General features: G+C 49.1%; 1 protein-coding gene across 1 annotated transcript in view; it reads right to left on the reverse strand.

Annotated features, from left to right (window-relative positions):
* The window catches only part of LOC5504866 (organic cation transporter protein), a 29,334-nt gene that overhangs the window by 11,334 nt on the left and 575 nt on the right, over positions 1–17,425 (reverse strand). Inside the window, exons 2-3 of the mRNA XM_048730844.1 lie at positions 14,793–15,103; positions 14,218–14,645 (exon numbers count right to left, since the gene is read on the reverse strand). Coding sequence (XP_048586801.1) covers positions 14,218–14,645; positions 14,793–15,101 — 737 coding nt within the window. The 5' untranslated portion in view covers positions 15,102–15,103. The remainder of the gene's footprint in view (positions 1–14,217; positions 14,646–14,792; positions 15,104–17,425) is intronic.

Consider the following 17,425-nt stretch of genomic DNA (forward strand, 5'->3'; position numbering starts at 1 on the left):
GGGGCATGATCCTCAATGGCTCCCTGATGATCACCCAGCCTACCAAGAGTACATCGAAGCTACGCACTTGATGGGCGGCGCATTAGGGTATCGGTTCAAAAAGGGACCCAAAGAAAAAAAATCAGGCCAACGCCTCTTAAATACAGGGACGTCTGGCAAGCGGCGCAGGTTGAGTCCAAAGTGTGAAATAGCAAGGAAAACTTAGGGGCGCAGCCTCATGCGCACATCGACATGCGTGCGGCCTACCTAGGATGCTAGGACAGTGTCTTCGGCGGCGTCTCGGACGCCATTGATGTGGTACGGAAATACGGCTTCCCTACGAACGTGTATCGTATCGCGGATGTTGTGGGACGGCCATTGAGCGAGGTTCTTCAACTAACCGGGGTCATTCAGCTGACTGAGTGGGAGTTCTCTGAGGCCTGCCACCCCTACACTTCCGGGAGGGTAGGGCAGCACTTGGAACAAAACGAGGGCTGGATCACCACGCCAGAGCTCAAGGACCTGTTAGACTCGGGTGACCTCGTCATCGCCACGGCGAGGGAGGTATTGTATAGCGTCGTGAAAAAGGGCTCCATCAGGTTCCCCCACTCTAGCGTGAGTAGCGAAGACCCGCAGTACCATGAGGGTCGAGATCTCGCCGCCCGTTTCGTAGGCAAGTGCGCTCGCCGTGGCGACGAGTCCTCGATCGTAGTTCGCGACCGTGAAGAAGCCGCGTATCTGACAAACCTCCTTGCGGGCACCGACCACTTACTTAACTTCGAGCATACCGACGTGGCTCATCTGATCCAATACAAAGACGGTGTCCGACGCTAACAATGGTGCCATATCAGGGCCTTCGTCTTGGCGTACACAAACATAGCGTTGCGACGCATGTTGAGGCGGAGTCCTCGCGAAGACGTCCTCCGGGTGTGCACAGATGCCATATACGCAAATGCGGTGCCCAGTGGTGTTAAACTCGTGGAGCGAAATCCGAGGTATGGAGAAGCCTGGGTACGAGTGGCGACCCAAAGCAGCTTGGGATCCGAAGAAGTCGGGGAGCTTGGCCAAAGAGCCAAGCACTGCGCCGAGTCTGCCGTGCGATCTAGTGGCCGCAACCTCTGCAAAGATGTATCTAGCCGGCCAAGGAGGATCGGGGAAGACCGAGTGGGCGGTGAGCATGTTCCGCGCGTTGTGGTGCTCACTCCCGAGAACGACCTCGCCCACGACCATCGCAATAACCCGCGCCTCGCGGTGAAGGCTCAAACCTACCACCATTACCTCTGCATACCAGCGGAGAAGCCGATAGAGGAGTGGAGACCTTCCGAGCGGGTCACAAACTCGACCATCTTGCAGAAGTAACCACCATTGACGAGTGCTGTAAGGTACAGACTAAAGTGCTACGCGCCCTCCTAGGGTATCTCGCCACGCGGCCGTGTCAGGTAGTGTGTTGTGGCGACTATGGGCAGGTTCCGCCCTGTGGAGATAAAGAGGGGCCTCACGATATGTGGAGTGGGAACATCCACTGGTTCGAGTCCGACTACCGCTTCCTGTGTGAAGACTGCGGAAAGCCGTACAGTACATGCGACGGCCTGCCCTCCTCCAGGCTCCACGACATAAAGGACCGGATTTGGTGTTGGTCAGATTCCCAACAGCTTGAGGTGTTTTGAGAGGAGTGGGATGGGGTAGCGTTCGTAGCGGCGATCGAGCAGACCAAAACGACATGTGGGTGTGCTCGACCAACAAGATGGGAGCTCTTGTTCAGCAGCGGTTGATAGAGCACCACAGGGAAAACTACCCCCGATTGCCAGCAACCATCCGCTTCGACCCCGATCCTAGCGTCGCGCATCGTTATCGCAAGCAAGGGCGGCCAGGCAAAAGGGTTGAGTAGGTCGACGCGTACAAAGGGACGGTAGTCGAGGTTCCTCTCGAAGCGGTCCTTAACGGGCTTCCCCTCGAGTGGAAATACGCGGGCTGGGGAACCGTCCACCGGGTGCAGGGCAAGACCATCCAGACTCCAAGACGTCTGTTTATCATAGACCACAGCTTAGAGGACTGGATCACGAATGCTGTATACACCGGCATCTCCCGCGTGCGGCACGCCGACCAGATAGTCCGCGTAACTTCCCCCGATGACGACCCCGGTGCCTCGGTTCCCACAGAGCTGCAGGCTACGCCCAGTGAAGAGCTCATTACAGTGCAAATCAAGCGATACGCTGTAGACGACAGGCAAAAGGGTCGCACAAAGTACACGGGATCGCACCACGTTCTAACGGTAGACCACGTACTCGGCATGATTGCTGACGCGGAAAAGAAGTGCACGGTCTGTGGCACTCAGCTTCTGTTTCAGGGATACACCAAGAGCCATCCCCAATGATTCAGTATCGACCGGCTGGACGACAGTCAGGGTCACTACAAGTGGTATGTCAGACTCACGTGCCTTAGCTGCAATAGAAGGCACAAGCGCTGATCACGCAACACGCAACTGCGAACGCGTGAAGCCGTACTTAGAGTACGCCGTGTAATATGCCTTGCTTGTCCACCACGGGTCCGTCGCTCGCCGTCGGCCCTTGTCCTAGAGGTCTTCCTCATTTACGGCGATGTACACCTCCGTTCCGACCCCTAAGGGGACCTCTAGGGGGGCTTTTCGGCTTTGAGAGGCACGCGCCTCAGCTTTATGGCGTCTTAAGGCGCAAAGCCAGTCATGCGAGTCTTCGTTGCGTTTATGTCCGAGATGACGATTGGCGAAGCAGTAACCCACTCGAGGTTTGTTTCGCCGGATGCAATCTCCTTCGAGTACTGCGCACGAAATAGGCGCTGTGCCAGCCAGCGATGGAAAGACTCGGCGAAAGCTTGGCTCCTGTGGTGCCCTGGCTCAGCCCGTCGGACCTCCACCCCGTGGTCTGTTAGGAGCTTTGTGGCAGCACCCACAGCACGCCATGTGAGAGGTCCCTCTGTATAGATGTCAGCGAGTTCGCGGGGGACGACGGCCGCGTTCTTAGTCCTCAGCATACTTGTACCCGCGGTCGGTTGGCAAGAATAGTAGGTCCGACTGGTGGATACCGTTTGGTATCTGCTCCGAGAAATGGGCGTAGTTAGTCGGAGGATGGATGTCTGTGTGTAGCCCCCGACGGGCTGCGAGCTTACCCACTTGCGCACTCTATTTATTTAGGCTGAGCCCTTGAGAAGTTTGGCATGCAGAGCGGTCACTCCCTGGAAGCCACCTCTGGTGTAGTATATAGGACGAAGGAACGCATCGAGTTCTTCGTTGGACATGCGCTTCGCCGCCATTGTGTGTCGGCAACGTATTGAAACAGGTGTATCAGTCTCCAACAGGCGGTTGCCGTTTGCTCGGGTAGTGCCGAGGCGGTCTTTCTGAGGTCGGTAGGCCCTCGGAGAAGACATTGGCGAATCTCTTAACGCACTTGCTGTCTGCGCGCCACAACTCGAGCCTTCGGTTAGCAATGTCACCAAAGCTACATAATCCACCCATCGACGACACCTTCGGTGCCATCGACTTGTCTCGCTTAGCAGCGGCTGCTACCTCGTGCACTCCACAACCGGTCTGCAATCATCTTATGCGTATACGTATACGTACGCGCGCTGTATGGAAAAAGGCCGCCTAGATCTAAATCACAGCAAGCGACTGTGATGGCGAGAGCGCCGGCGCAAATGTACGCCAAATCAGCGTTTTTCTGCGTTTTGCTGGGATGTAGTAGTCGGACAGCTCAGGAGCCCGCATCGACTCCAGGGATTGTTTTGGTCGGGTCTGGTTGTGGAGTTTGAGCGCGTAGTCAGTGTCGGTGAAGTTTTGCTTTGCGAGGGCCCCTCTCTCGCGACTTTGCGCTTGCCAATCGAGGATTTTTTGTCGCCGCTGTTGGTAGCGTCCATAGTCTCGTTGGTATTTCTCGAAGGCCTTGTCGTGTCTCTCCTTCTCAGCTAAGGCAGGGCTCTCATCGTTCAACAGGAACTTTGCGAGGTAGTTGCCATCGACTAATGCAGTCGCGTTAAGGACGGCCCCACCAAACAAAATTGCGATGGAGGCCATCGAGTAGTGTGTGATGCTGTGTACGCGAACACGAGTCTAATACGTGGCCTACGCAAGACTACATGGGCAGGATCTTCTGGTCCTCAAGGTAACCCTTCAAAGCGACAGCACCCGCAACAGCGGCAGTCATTTTTGCGTAGTTCATGGCGTTCGCGGAGGGGTCTTTGGTGAAGTCTTCGCGCAAGACTTTGCGCCCAACCCAGCCAATACCGGCGACGAGGCCGGTTATGACTGCGCCATCGGTGATGGTCTTTGTAATCTTGCTTTCCTGCGTCGTCGACATTGCGATGCACGGACGTGCGGATATGGGTGGGGCTCTTGTGTTTAAATGTCTGCTTACTCCATGGCTGACAGTCAATATTTGCGTAGTCCGGGTCGGCTCGCCGGAACGGCAAGCGGTGGTTGCTGTGCATTTGCGGGCGGAGTCACGTCGTCGGTACCTTCGGTAGCTGTGGGTGTACGAGCGAACGCGGCAGCTAGCTCCCGCCTACGTGTGTAGAGGCCGATCAATGACACTAGAAGACCAGCGACCCCGATAACCGAGCTGGCCGACCAAGCAGAGTTGCTTTCCGGGACTGGTGTGTGTTCGTCATAGCCCTCGCGTCCCTGCGAATCGCTAGCGACCGGCGACTCAACGTTTTGCACAGCTTTCTTCTTCGCTCTGTTAAGTCGGTTCCACTCTGCCAAGCGCCTTCCAGTTTCGACTCGTCCAGGGTGTTTAGGTCGGGTCGCGGGTGGCTCGGGGCTCGTGATTCTCTCCACCTTCTCACGTGCAGGTTCATGAGCAGTTTGTCCCGCAGCTTGTTTGTCAGGTTCCGCGAGATGCTGAGCACTAGACCTCCTTGAGGTTCCTCCATTTGTGATGCAACTATCTGGTTGCTGAAGAAGTGGCAAGCTTTCAAATGAGCGGCTACTCTAAAGTCGTCATGGCAGACTCGCCATCTGGTGAGTCCGCGACTGCTACCTCGTGTTGACACCGCGTGTCAGCGCCGTTGGTATTCACATGACGTGCTACGTGTAACGCCCCGACGGATTAAGCCATCAAACGACCGCAGCGTAGAGACAGGCTTCCGCACTATGTGCGGAGCTAGTTGTTGATGATGTAGTCGGTCACGAGGTCATTGAGAAGATTGACCACACTGTCTATCGGCAGCGTCATGCCTACTAGCTTGGTCGTAAGCTTCAGGAAGCTGTCTGCCAGGGCATCTGCAGTCCGGCTGGCAAAAGCGGTCTCGTATCGCTTCTCGTACTTCCTCACCTCCTCGGCGCTCATGCGTTTGACGTCGTCGTGGGTCAGGGCCTTGTCTACTATCTCTCTCGACTTCCCCGAGGCTACGAGAATCGCGAGTTTCTCCCTAGCGTCTGCTATCTCAGTTTGCTCTTTTGCTGGCTGCGTCGAGCAGTCCAACGACTCGATATCTGCGACGCCCCCCTCAAGAAGACTCTCAAAGTGTTCGTCGCTCGTCATGGTACACGTGTGTTGTCAAGTGTGATCAATGTGTTTTCGTGGGCGGTGATTCGCAGCGCTTATTGTTCAACTAGGGCGATGGTATAAGGGTGACGCAAGCAAAACTCTAACTTCGAGAACTTTTTCGTCTTGAGGGCCTTCATGTACTCTTTCATCTTCTCTTCTGAGAGCTCCGCGCCGTAGTCATGCAGTCATGCAGCTTTCATGTCCGCCTTGCTCGGGGTATAGAAGACCACCAAGGCCGTGATGTTCTCACGGAACGGCTTCGTGATGCTCGTGAGCTGCTGCGTGATCACCCACATGCTAATACCCACGTGGCGCGCGCTGAACGCCAAGTTGACGAGTTGGTCAGTGCGCTTCTTCACGTCTTTTGAGGCTGCACAGTCGTCGAGTATGATTAGCGTGTTGGTGCCTTCAATGACAGCAGAGACAAACCTCAGCAGTATGTCGATCTGACCCGCCTCAGGTGTGACGACAAACAGACGATTGTCGCCCTCGCCGAAGCCGTCGTATGTTTCGTTGTAGACAAAGGTATGGCACTCGAGTACGATGTAGTCAAACTTGCCCCGGAAAGGGCCGCGCAGCCGGTCCACTATGCGGGGGGGGGGGGGGGGGGGGGCGGACGCAAACGACCGCTGAAACCTCGTTCACCACAGAGGGTGCAGCGACAAGACTCGGTCTCCAGTCCCTCAGGGAGAAATACCCAGACCTTAACGAGGATCTGATACGGTTCCAGTCAGACCAGATGGGAAAGACGCTAATACAGCTTCGCAACCTCGGCAAAGGAGGTTGGACTAAGCCAAGACAGCTGTTCAATAAGAACGGGGGCGTTCGACAGGACGTTGCGAAGCTGAAAAGCTTCAAGCTGGCGATGGGTTCTATGGCAGAGATAGAAGTCATCCAGGAGAACACATAACAAGTCCAAAAGCTGCAAGGGGTGGTAACCACAGACAGGGAGACCATCGACGACCCTAACACGTCAGAGAGTCGCCGCGAAGAGGCCCGTGAGCGCAACGAGGAAAGGCTATCCGAGATTGACGAACTACAACGCGAAAACCGAGAGCTCGAGAACCGAAAGCCGCTCAGAGAGCGCATCAAAGCCATCTTAAAAAAGTACGGCTTTACCGTCACCGCTATCGGGTTGGCCGTAGTGACGACGATCGCGGCCATCGTAACGTCGCTCGGCAAGTCGCTCTCCTCCGTGGCCAGAAGGGTCGGTAACGGGCTTAAGGCTATCGGGAAAAAGCTAGGCGAGCTTCTCCCTGGGCTAGTAGGCAGCGTCGCGAACTTCGTGTTTAAGGCTGCAGGAGAAGCGGTGAAATTCCTTGGCGAAAATGCGTGGCTGCTCATTCTAGCCGTAGCCGCGTTCTTGGTTCGTCGAATGCAAAGCAATCATCGGAACAAGTAATACGCCGCGGCCACCGCGAGTGCTGACAACCCCGCCTTGAGGGCGGTGTGGTCACTCTTTTCGCCCGGTCCGGCGGCAGTCATGCCATGCGCAGCGTGCGTACGTGGAGAGGGGGCAGGGCCGCGCCCTCTGCGTGCACTATGGCCTTGCTTCGCACCTCGCGGTCAACCCTCGGATTAGTCACGTGTTGCACCCTAGGATGCCCACCGGCCATGTTATGAGCACCGACTGGCTTTGTCTCGGTGTTGATCGCGTTTGCGCCGAGCGTCATGGAGTCTGTGGCTTTCTGCAGTTTATTATATTGTTGTAGCCCACGACGCTTTGCGTGTTTATCACCAGATCGCTCGGCATCAGCCACACCCCTGGTGCGACCGTAAGACTCAGTCTCACCTTGGCCTCCTGCACGGCTAACTGGTACCTTTGCACGCTTTGAGCGATGTCGTTTTCTATGATTGCGTCTTCAAGCAGCTTCGTGAACTCCGCCTGCGCCTCCATGGCCGGCCCACCGGCCCCCGCGATAGAGGAACGGAAGTTCACCTGCGCGCCAAGCACTGTGTAGACGAACGCCTCGACCGAGCGATCGAGTCTTCCTAGCCCTGCTTTTGTCAGCCCCTCACCTTTGGGAGGCGCAAACCAGCTATATTGCACGCCCCCGTGGTCGTCGTTGCGTATGAAACCCACCTGCTTCCCACTATTGTACGTCCCACCTTCGTCGCTAAACAGATTGAGGTGGCTCGGGTACTCGTCCGCCGCCGAGTCGTAGCCACGGATCACGTGCACGTTGCGATACCCCTCCCCCGGGTAGAACACAAACACATCACCTAGCCTGTGGTTCCGCCCGCCTTTCCATCGGAAGTCCGAACTCTATACATAGACGCTCGAAAGCGGCTTTCTTGTAGGGGTTACCTTTTTGCGTGAACGGGCTGTCGCCAGGCATGGGGGCGCCAAGCTCGTAGAGTATTCTCCGCGTGGTAAAGTAGACGTGAAACCTTAGAAATCCCCTGATGACAGAGGGGAGCGTGGCGAAAGCGGGGTCGGTTAGGGACACCCCGCATCCAGCGGTTGCGCAGCAGACCGCAAAGTTGAGTTGCTGTGGCCAGCACCCATAGGAAGGCTCCGGCAGCCACCGGCGAGACTTAGCGGACTTGTGCGTGACTACTGTCTCTTTAAATATGTCTTGGACCCTGGTCGTGAATGATTTGTCCTCAGCCACGTGTATCTTTAGCTGCGTGAGTAGTGGTGTGATGTCTGAGGCCGTGCTCTCCACGGGGGTCGCGGGCACGGCGTAGAGCTGCTCTTGCCCGAGGGTCAGAGACCTAGGGAAACCGGATTTTGCGTGTTTGATTTGTTCGGCTATAGCGTGTTTGATATGTTCGGCTATAGAGGCTCCCGCCGCAGTTGCCGCCTTTTTCGTCTCTTCCGCCCCCCTTCGGGGGGTCGCCTCCTCGTTCAGCATCTGCAAGCCTTCCCAATCCATGCTCAGTCCTATTAAACACGAAGGCGGGCTGTGTTCAATACAATGGTAGTCCTACATACTGTGCTCACCAAATGCAAACAGACGCTCTACTTCGGGCGGCCGATAAGGCGTCCACGCTTCGTGGCGCTCCGGCAGTGCTCGCTGTTTAACAGCTGGTATAATCTCGAGCGGGAGCATCAGATAACGACTATATCCACCCTCCCGCCCGTCGCTACTCTGCCAGCCGGGCACCACACGGCCGAGTCCATCAACCGCGCTGAAAGCAAGATTCTGACCGCGAAGCTGGACCCCCTCACCGGGAAGATCGCGTTTATGTCCAATGGCGTTGCGTTCCTGAATGCCGAGCTTTGCGCACTATTTGGCCTAGAGGCTAAAGACAATCAGTTGGGGGAGCGGGGCCTCGCACTTCCTTCGGGGGGGGAGGGGCACTTAAGATGGCTTTGACGAAAATAGAGGCCCTCAATATCTGCTGCGATATCGTAGATCGCACGCAATGCCTCTTCTTAGGCGAGCCTTCAAACGTTCTCGCTTGCCTAGAAACCGGGAGACCGCACGAGAAAGTCGTCTATGGACCCGACATCCCCGTTTGTGTCGCAGCAACTTCCTCTGAGTTTGTCTCGAGTATCCAAATATGGATCAGGGATAACTACGGTAGACGGGTGGACTTTAAGGGCAAGCCTGTTCGCCTCGTATTAGAGCTGACCTAGTTCCAACATAACAAACATGGCAAATAGCGACGTTAGCGGTGGTGCCATATACCCCTCGCTTCCCAGTATGCGCAGCGGCGGCGACGTGCAAAGCTTCCGACTCCAGAAAATATGGGACACTCAGGAGGTTCTAGACAACGAGATAACGCATCATCGACAGGTGCGGAAAAAGTATAAGCGCGCCTTTGCCGTTACCCATGCTGTGTCTGTGGTGTCCGGTATCGCTGCAGGGGCGCTTTCCAGCGCCGGGGTAGGGGTCTCTTTGAGTGGGATAGGGGTTCTGATCGGCGGTCCGCTGGCAGGGGTCGCTGGGCTGATCGGTGTCGTGGGCCTAGGCGCAGGGATATTCTCTAGAGGTCTTACGAGCAAGGTAGCTAAACACGAAGACACGATGGTTTTAGCGGAGAGTAAGAAAAACTCGATCAGCGAGCTAGTTATTAAGGCTCTACAAAACGGGCACATCCCAGACGAAGAGTTTCAGTTAATACTACGCGCTCAAGGCCACTATCAGAGCTCGACACGGCCTCGCATCGCGTGAGACACGGAGACACGCGAAAAAGGTGAAAAAGAGACTGCGAGAAATTCGCGAGGAGTTTGGGAGCGAGGTGTTCGAGTAAAACTCAGGTTTGAACGCCACGCCAGCGGCTTTGAATTTACGGCCGAAAAACGGTTATTCCGCGCTCCGTAGGCTCGACTATAGGACAGACGAGGGTCTAATTGCAAGGTCCCCACATGTTACCACTCAAGGGGGGCCAGCCACCCTGTTATCGTTAGCGCTAGGCGCTAGGCTCCCCCCTTGCTTCCCCCAGTGCCTAGCGCTATCGAAAACGGGCACGCGCCGCCATCCCCTTAAAGCAAATGCTTTAAGCGACCCCTATAACACACCCCTCTCCTCCCAGTCCCCCAGACGGTATACCCCAGGCCTTGGGTATGCCCTAGGGCATGCGAAAAACGGGCTTGGTGGCGCAGGCGCCCTATCCCCATGCGCGCTCCTGCCCGACCTTTCAACCCGGACCCCGCCCGACGTAGATTGGCAATTGCCAATTCCTTTTCTACCCGGACCCCGCCCGACGTAGATAAGCAATTGCCAATCCCTTTTCTACCAGAACCCCGCCCGACGTAGATAAGCAACTGCCAATTCCTTTTCTACCAGAACCCCGCCCGACGGGGTTTCACTCAAATCGCCCAGTCCCGGATCGGATAGTTTCGTAAGTTTCGATAGTATCAAAGGTGTTCGATTTTAGGGTTGATGAAGTAATGATAGAGGATTTTTGTAAGGTTAAGGAAGTCATTAAGAACCAGGGCGAGTGGCAATAAACCCCTAAAAAGACCTGCAAATGTAAGAAAATTAATATTTCAAGTTTGTCATGTTTATGGTAGAATAGATTTTGAAATATTGTAAAGTTAAGTGCCATATGGTTGGGTTTTGATATCCAGCATGGAAGAGTGCAGGTAGTGAATTGATTTAATTGCTCATAATTAGGCAAGGGATGTAAACGAGCTTTCCCGGGATGTATCTATATACATCCCTTGCATTTGTAATGAGCAATTTAATTCAATTCATCAGCCCCGCTCTTCCCTGCTGAATTGTCCGGCGGATATGTGTTTGAATTGCGCACTTTTTGCTAAAGTTACCAATTTTAGCGTAGTGATAGTTTTTAATACCCTTTTCAAGATAGGCTTTAGAGCCAAGCTCAGATCAGCTTTAATTTCTTATTAATAAGGAGTATTGATTTGGCCACCATTTTGAACCGGAAGTAAACTACCTTTTTATGAAAAATAAATACATTTGCACATTTTGATACTGTTTGTCACTTGACAACTAATATGAAAGTCAAAAAATTTATCTAAACCCAATATTTTTTAAAATAACCGCAAATTTGTCATTTTTGAAACTTTAAAGGTGATAGCCACTTTTAACGGAAAGTAGTTGAAAGCAAAACCTCGGACGTTTATTTCCTCCCGCGCCCTCTAGCAAAAGACACCAATTTTATTGCAGTTGTAGGTTGCAATAACCTTTATAAGATAAGCTATGGAGCCAAGATAAAATCTGCTTTTATCACCGACTAATATGGTTTATTATAACTGCAGCCATTTTGCACTGGAAATTAAATTTGGCATTTTTGAAAGCACAGAGATGCACATGTTGTTTAAAAGCCTACGACTAAAATATTCATGAAATCCATTTAATACTTGTAAGTTGTAAAAAAAGGCAAAACTGATTAGGTTTCTGCTATAAATTTTATCTTTTTTTAAACCGGAAGTAGGTTTCCAAACCTGTTTCTGCACACTCTAATCAAACCAGGTTAATGCATATACGAATAAGCAATGAAGCATTTCTCTAAAAATAGAATTGCACAAATGATAAATGCACCAATTTAATATAAAGAAAATGTTTTCTTGCTATGTGAGCTTCGGCATTTTGTTAAAAATTAGTGAAATCTTAGTCAGGCTGGACGTTCTTAAAAATAGATTCTTATAAAACAAAAAGAGTGTGGTTCATAATACGTCGGTCTAACGTAATAACAAACTCCGATGAGAATTGTTTTCTTTATTTAATGCAGTTCAGATATCTTACAGCTCATCATAAACAATTCTCATCGGAGTTTGTTATTACATCTTGTTACTTTAAGAACTCTTTTGTTAAGATGCATTCTCTGACTTATATTTTATTTGTCTATCAGTAAACTTTCTTTAAATGTGCGAGTTTATTTATTTTTTTTGGAACAAGTTAGTTTACTTCCGGTTCAAAATGGCGGCCAAATCAATATTCATTATTAATCAGAAATTAAAGCCGAACTGAGCTTGGCTCTATAGCCTATCTTGTGAGAGGTATCAAAAACTATCAGTATGCTAAACTTGATAACTTAAGCAAAAAGTGCGCAATTCAAGGTAAAATCTGCACATATCCGCTGGACCAGAATATCAAAACCCTCCCCGGGCTCTTAGCAACTGCCTATTAATGAGGTTGTACGTGAAATGAAGCCCTACAAAAAACAATGGAAACCGTGTCAATCATGTAATAATTCACGTTACAGGCTTGTCACTGATCATCCAAATATGAGCAATTCATACAAGACAGAGTATTTCACGTAACAGGCTTGTTACTAATCATAATATATAAAAAACGAGTGCGAGTTTTTCATCAGGGATTCCAATTACCGAGAGAGATATAAGCACTAGGCCGTCTGCGTTTTTTTTATGGTTTCTCAAAGTATTCACCAAAGAATGTCACGATGTAATCGCAATTCTGCCCTAATTGCGGCATGAACGGAACGCAAATCTGCTTTTCAAACTATCGACCAAACAATGCCGAGAAGTTTATGTCCAATCACAACCTGCTTTTTCTCAAGGGGAATTCAATAAGTACATTTTCGGCGAGAGAAGCTTGAGCTATGGCCGAAGGTTTAGCGGCCAATCGTTTTCGTTCTCCCAAGTGCGGAGAGGACGAAAAGACATTGGTTAAAGCCAGCATCCCAAAGTCTACAATGTAAAGGGGTACAGGTTAGCAAAGTTTCCAATAATTTAGGGCCAGAAGGAGAAGTTTCTAAAAAGGAAGAAACGGTCAATATTCGGAGTTTGGAGTCGGAGTGTAATAAAGTAGACCAAGGCTTAAGTTCAATTTTACACTCTGCATCATTCATTTTCAAATTGTAAAACGAAAAAAATGCATGCATAAATAATTAATGAGTTTGATAACCAAATATGAGCAATTCATACAAGTCAGAGTATTTAGATTCACAGAAATATGAGACAACATGGCCGCCACGCATGCGTAATAGTGCACATACAATGTCAAAATGGCTTCCATTTACTATAAGGAAATGTGGGGAGACATCACAATTTATCAAATTTTCTCACTTCAGAGATTTTGGGCTCACGATGCAGGACTCGAAAAAAACCTTACCATTCGAGTTATACACTTTCTGTTCAAACGATGCCAGAGAAAACCCTATAATTGTTCCTTGGACATTGCACTTTTGTTCTCTTGAGAGCCTTAAATCCATACATTCTCTGTAATTTCATTGAAATCGGGCATAAAAGTAGCCGTTTAAAAGGTAGAACTGTTCGCCGCATCACAGGTGCAAGACTCGAAATTGGTAAATCGACTATCCTTCCATCAAATTGGCCAATAAAATAGGCAGTAGCGCCTTCCAATCTTGTTACCGAAGAAAAAACATTTGATGTAGTTTAGCCTAGTTCAGGAACCATTATTGTTGTCTTTAAGATACAGACTGAAGCAAGGAAAACGGTGCGCTCCGCAAGAACAAGTTCTCTCTCTTCGCCCGTTCTCCATTTTGTTTTTAAAAGGCCCCACGGCTTTCTGGGATAGACACAGGGGAACCATAAAGCCTTTCTAAAATATATTATTTTTAAATTTGCGCATATAATGTTTTCCAACCTCAGCAAGACTGCCGCACTTCCTTTATCATTAACAGAGATGCCCCTTCCACGTTTAAATACCGCTAATACTACTTTTATTTGGAATTTTAGTCAACCTGATTAAAAACTTCTAGTGTAACAACAAAAGGGGAGCCCCTGTGCTGGCCGCAATCTTGTTTTTATTTGTGATACCGCTGTTATTCCTCGCGGGCCTAGCAAAATGTGAGCCCAGAGAAACCGCTGGCTATTGTCCCTTATTTCTGGGAATCGGTGCGTGTAACGTGAAATGAGGAATTGACTGAGCGAGCTAGAAAAACGACAATCTAAACGACAGTTATCAAAGTCGCGAATTTCCTTAGATTTGAATTGCTTATATTTGGATGATCAGTGACGAGCCTGTAAAGTGAAATACTCTGTCTTGTATGAATTGCTCATATTTGGATAATCAGTGACGAGCCTGTAAAGTGAAATACTCTGTCTTGTATGAATTGCTCAAATTTAGATGATAAGTGACATAGCCTGTAAATTGAAATACTCTGTCTTGTATGAATTGCTCATATTTGGATGATTAGTGACATAGCCTGTAACGGTGATCACCCAAAGAAGAGTAATAAAATAAAGGGTGATGGGCAATTAAGAGATCACGTTACTTTTTATGAATAATAAAAATTATAGTTATTCTTGCACCACAAATCCTTTTTTGAATGGTCTCTTGTCTAGGAATGTGCTGTTACTAATTCCATCACTTACCTCCAGAAGAAGAAAAAAGGCACGAAAAACAGCGTAACGCAAAGAATGAGCATTCGCCATTCTCTGATAAAATACGCGCACGTAAAAGACAAGATATCCCCTAGGTCCCAGAAGAAGTCTTGGACTTTACCGGACATCGTCCGGGCCTTTGGTCCGACCAGCTCTATCACGTACACGTACTGACACACCATGACTGACGCAAGGGCAAACCCGACACCGAACCGCAACAGGGCAAGGAGGGAGGGACAGTCAGCAAAAAACGTGCCGAACGACAGAATCGTCATGATAGCTGAACCGACCAGGAGGCAAAGGCGCCGTCCGAATCTGTCCGAGGCCCAGCCACCGACCAATGAGCCAATGAGCATTCCAGCGAAGAAACATGACTGCACGGCGGCGCCTTTGTGCGCGTTGTCGCAAATCAAGTTCCACTGAAATAGCAAAAAAGTGACGCTATAAGCCAGGTAACAAAAATCTTAAATTCTTTTATAATCAAAATTGTGTTCAATATGAAATTCCTTTACCAAACAGGTAAAAAAAGTGGTTAAGACAAAGATTGAGCAAGAATGACGTCGTACCTCGGACACTGCGCTAGTAAACGGTCCATCAAACGTGTACGAAGAACAGTTGTCACAGCACTTGCTCGGAGCACATGTGGAGTTAACATCACTGCAATGGAACTTAGGAGTTCCGAAGGCGAAAACGAGCAGAGCGAATTGCAGCCCGATGGGAACGATGAGAAGGTTGACTCCGGCGTACAGAGCCCTCTGATAACAACCAAACGAGTTAACGTACTTGAACACGTCGTCAAAGGTCGACAGAGTCCCAGCTGAGAATTCAACAGGTGTAGTCTTACAAGTGTTTTCTTCGTGATTGCCTTCAGACATTTCTGAAGAGGAGCAAAAAAAAAAATAACGCGCTATAAGTTGGAGGTTAAGGTTATCTGAAAAAACGGAAAATCAGAAAAACAGCAGAAAAAAGAGACAACAACACTCAAGCGGAAACCCCATTTAACCCGATGTCTAGCTTGACTGGTGTCGCCCCAAAGGGCAAGAGTTCAAAGGTGCGGTTCTAATCAGCATTGAAAGTCAGGCGCGTACCCAGGATTGGCTTGGGGGGGGGGGGGGGGGGGGGGGGGGGGGGAGGGGGGGAGGGTTCGCGGTCATAAATATCATGTGGGAAAAGCGTAGTACTTGACTATCCTTCAAAAAGTGAGGGCCCACTTTTTGGTTACCAAGCAAGGGGGGGTGCGCGCGCAATCTTCGCCCCCCACCCTTTGTACGCGCCTGAAGGTTAATCTGCATGCTGCCTAAGGCAAAACTATATGTACATATTTTGCAGCTATTTGCTGGCTAACAGACCAAAATCTCATACCCCGTTCAATCCCCACTAGAAATACTAAATTCTAAACCTTTAAATATTATTTTTTCACTTTAGGGAGAAGATGGTCACATAAACCAATATACGAAGATTTTTGTCATGTTTTCGTGCGAGTCACTACACATGGAATTTCACTGTTCAGCTTTATTGTCTTTTGCAAAGACAAAATCGATTGGAGATCTATCTCGTATCATCGCAGGATATACCAAGAATCTAAAAATGTCGAAGCGTAACGATGAGGACATGAAGTTTTTTGTTTTTGTTTTAAAGGTACAAGGCTCTGGAATAATCATTTTTTTCACCAACAGAATCTATTGGCTTCTGTTTTATTGCGCATGTCCAAACAAAATAGCGACCGGAAAGAACACAGTTGACCTCTTTTACTAATCGATCTAATTCGTCCTTGACAAATTAGGAAAAGTCGAAGATTTAACGCTGAAAGCAATTCAATCCTGGATTTTGAAGTTAGTCATCGTTTATAGGAACGATTAGTTTGGTCTAGAAAAGCTCAAATACAGTTCAATTATTTTAATTATTTTAATTATTCGAATCTAAACGTCATCAAATGGGTCTTATAAATCTGAACAGAAAGCTAATTTTTTACTCCTCTTTCAAAAAAGACACAAAATCTAGTGAATGCTATGATAAAATACTTAAGATGGAACACAGAAAAGCATTAGCCAAACTCAGACTAGGGAATCTTAATCTAAACATAGAAACAGGCAGACACACAAAACCTCCGATTCCAAGAGAGAAGCGTATCTGCCAGATTTGTAACACTTTAGAGGATGAAAAACATTTCATGCTTTTCTGCGTCTCATCCCACTCTGAACGAAAGCAATTATTTTCTGATATCCAATCCCACTACATTTTCTTTGACAGTCTAAGTAATGATGATAAAATTCTGTTCCTTTTTAATAATGTTGACCATTTTGTGAGTAAGAAAGTAGCCCACTTTATATGCAAAACATTTAAATCAAGACCGAATACTCTAATTTAAGCCATATTATGTTATGCAATACTATCAATGTAAATGGAATGCAAATAAATAAATGTAATGTAAAATGTATTTTACTGATTTCGCCCTTAAATGTCTCAATGGAAGACAAGATTGAAATGCTTCGACCACGCATTAATTTCTGTGCTCAGGCATGTGTGGACTCCTTCGCTTCACGATGTAATTATTATGCAGGGGCGAAACTAGCTTTTTGCTATAGGGGGGCGGGGGTCGGCTCAGTGACAAAGGGGGAGGGGGGATAGTTTTATCTTTTGTTACATACCTAGCAGCCCAGAGGGGGGTTTAAATCCCATAACCCCCCCCCCCCCCCCCTAGATCCGCTACTGTTGTGTTTGCCCGCCTCGAAGTAGTCGTTAACGGACGGGGATTTTGATTTTATTGCCTTCGCGTTGTCTATTGTCGAAGAGCCGGCACGTACCGCAAAACTCTTTCAAAGAGTTATTTCGCCTAGAACATGACCGGCATATGTATATATGTATGCAACGACTTCGCAGGACTCTACATTTCCCGTAATTTCCTGTAGGCTTTCCAAAAGGCCTCCCTCTATGTTGTATAAGACCCAAAAAGCTACAAATGATTATTGTATGGTACTAAAGTTTGTAGCAACAATGATGCAATTTGGTTTTAAATGTATACGCTGGTTTGTGGGAGTTTTCTCTGCAATTTTATTTCCAAAACAGGAATCTTGACAGAATGTGTGACAAGCGTCGTAAAGCTTTTCCATTGTTCTTTTTACCTCCGTTTTAACCAATAAGAATCGCTCTAGGAATTGATTATCTTAAATGGATTATGCAACATTTAACGCATGCTTGT

This window comes from Nematostella vectensis, chromosome 1 (genome assembly GCF_932526225.1).
Source record: "Nematostella vectensis chromosome 1, jaNemVect1.1, whole genome shotgun sequence".
NCBI lineage: Eukaryota > Metazoa > Cnidaria > Anthozoa > Actiniaria > Edwardsiidae > Nematostella > Nematostella vectensis.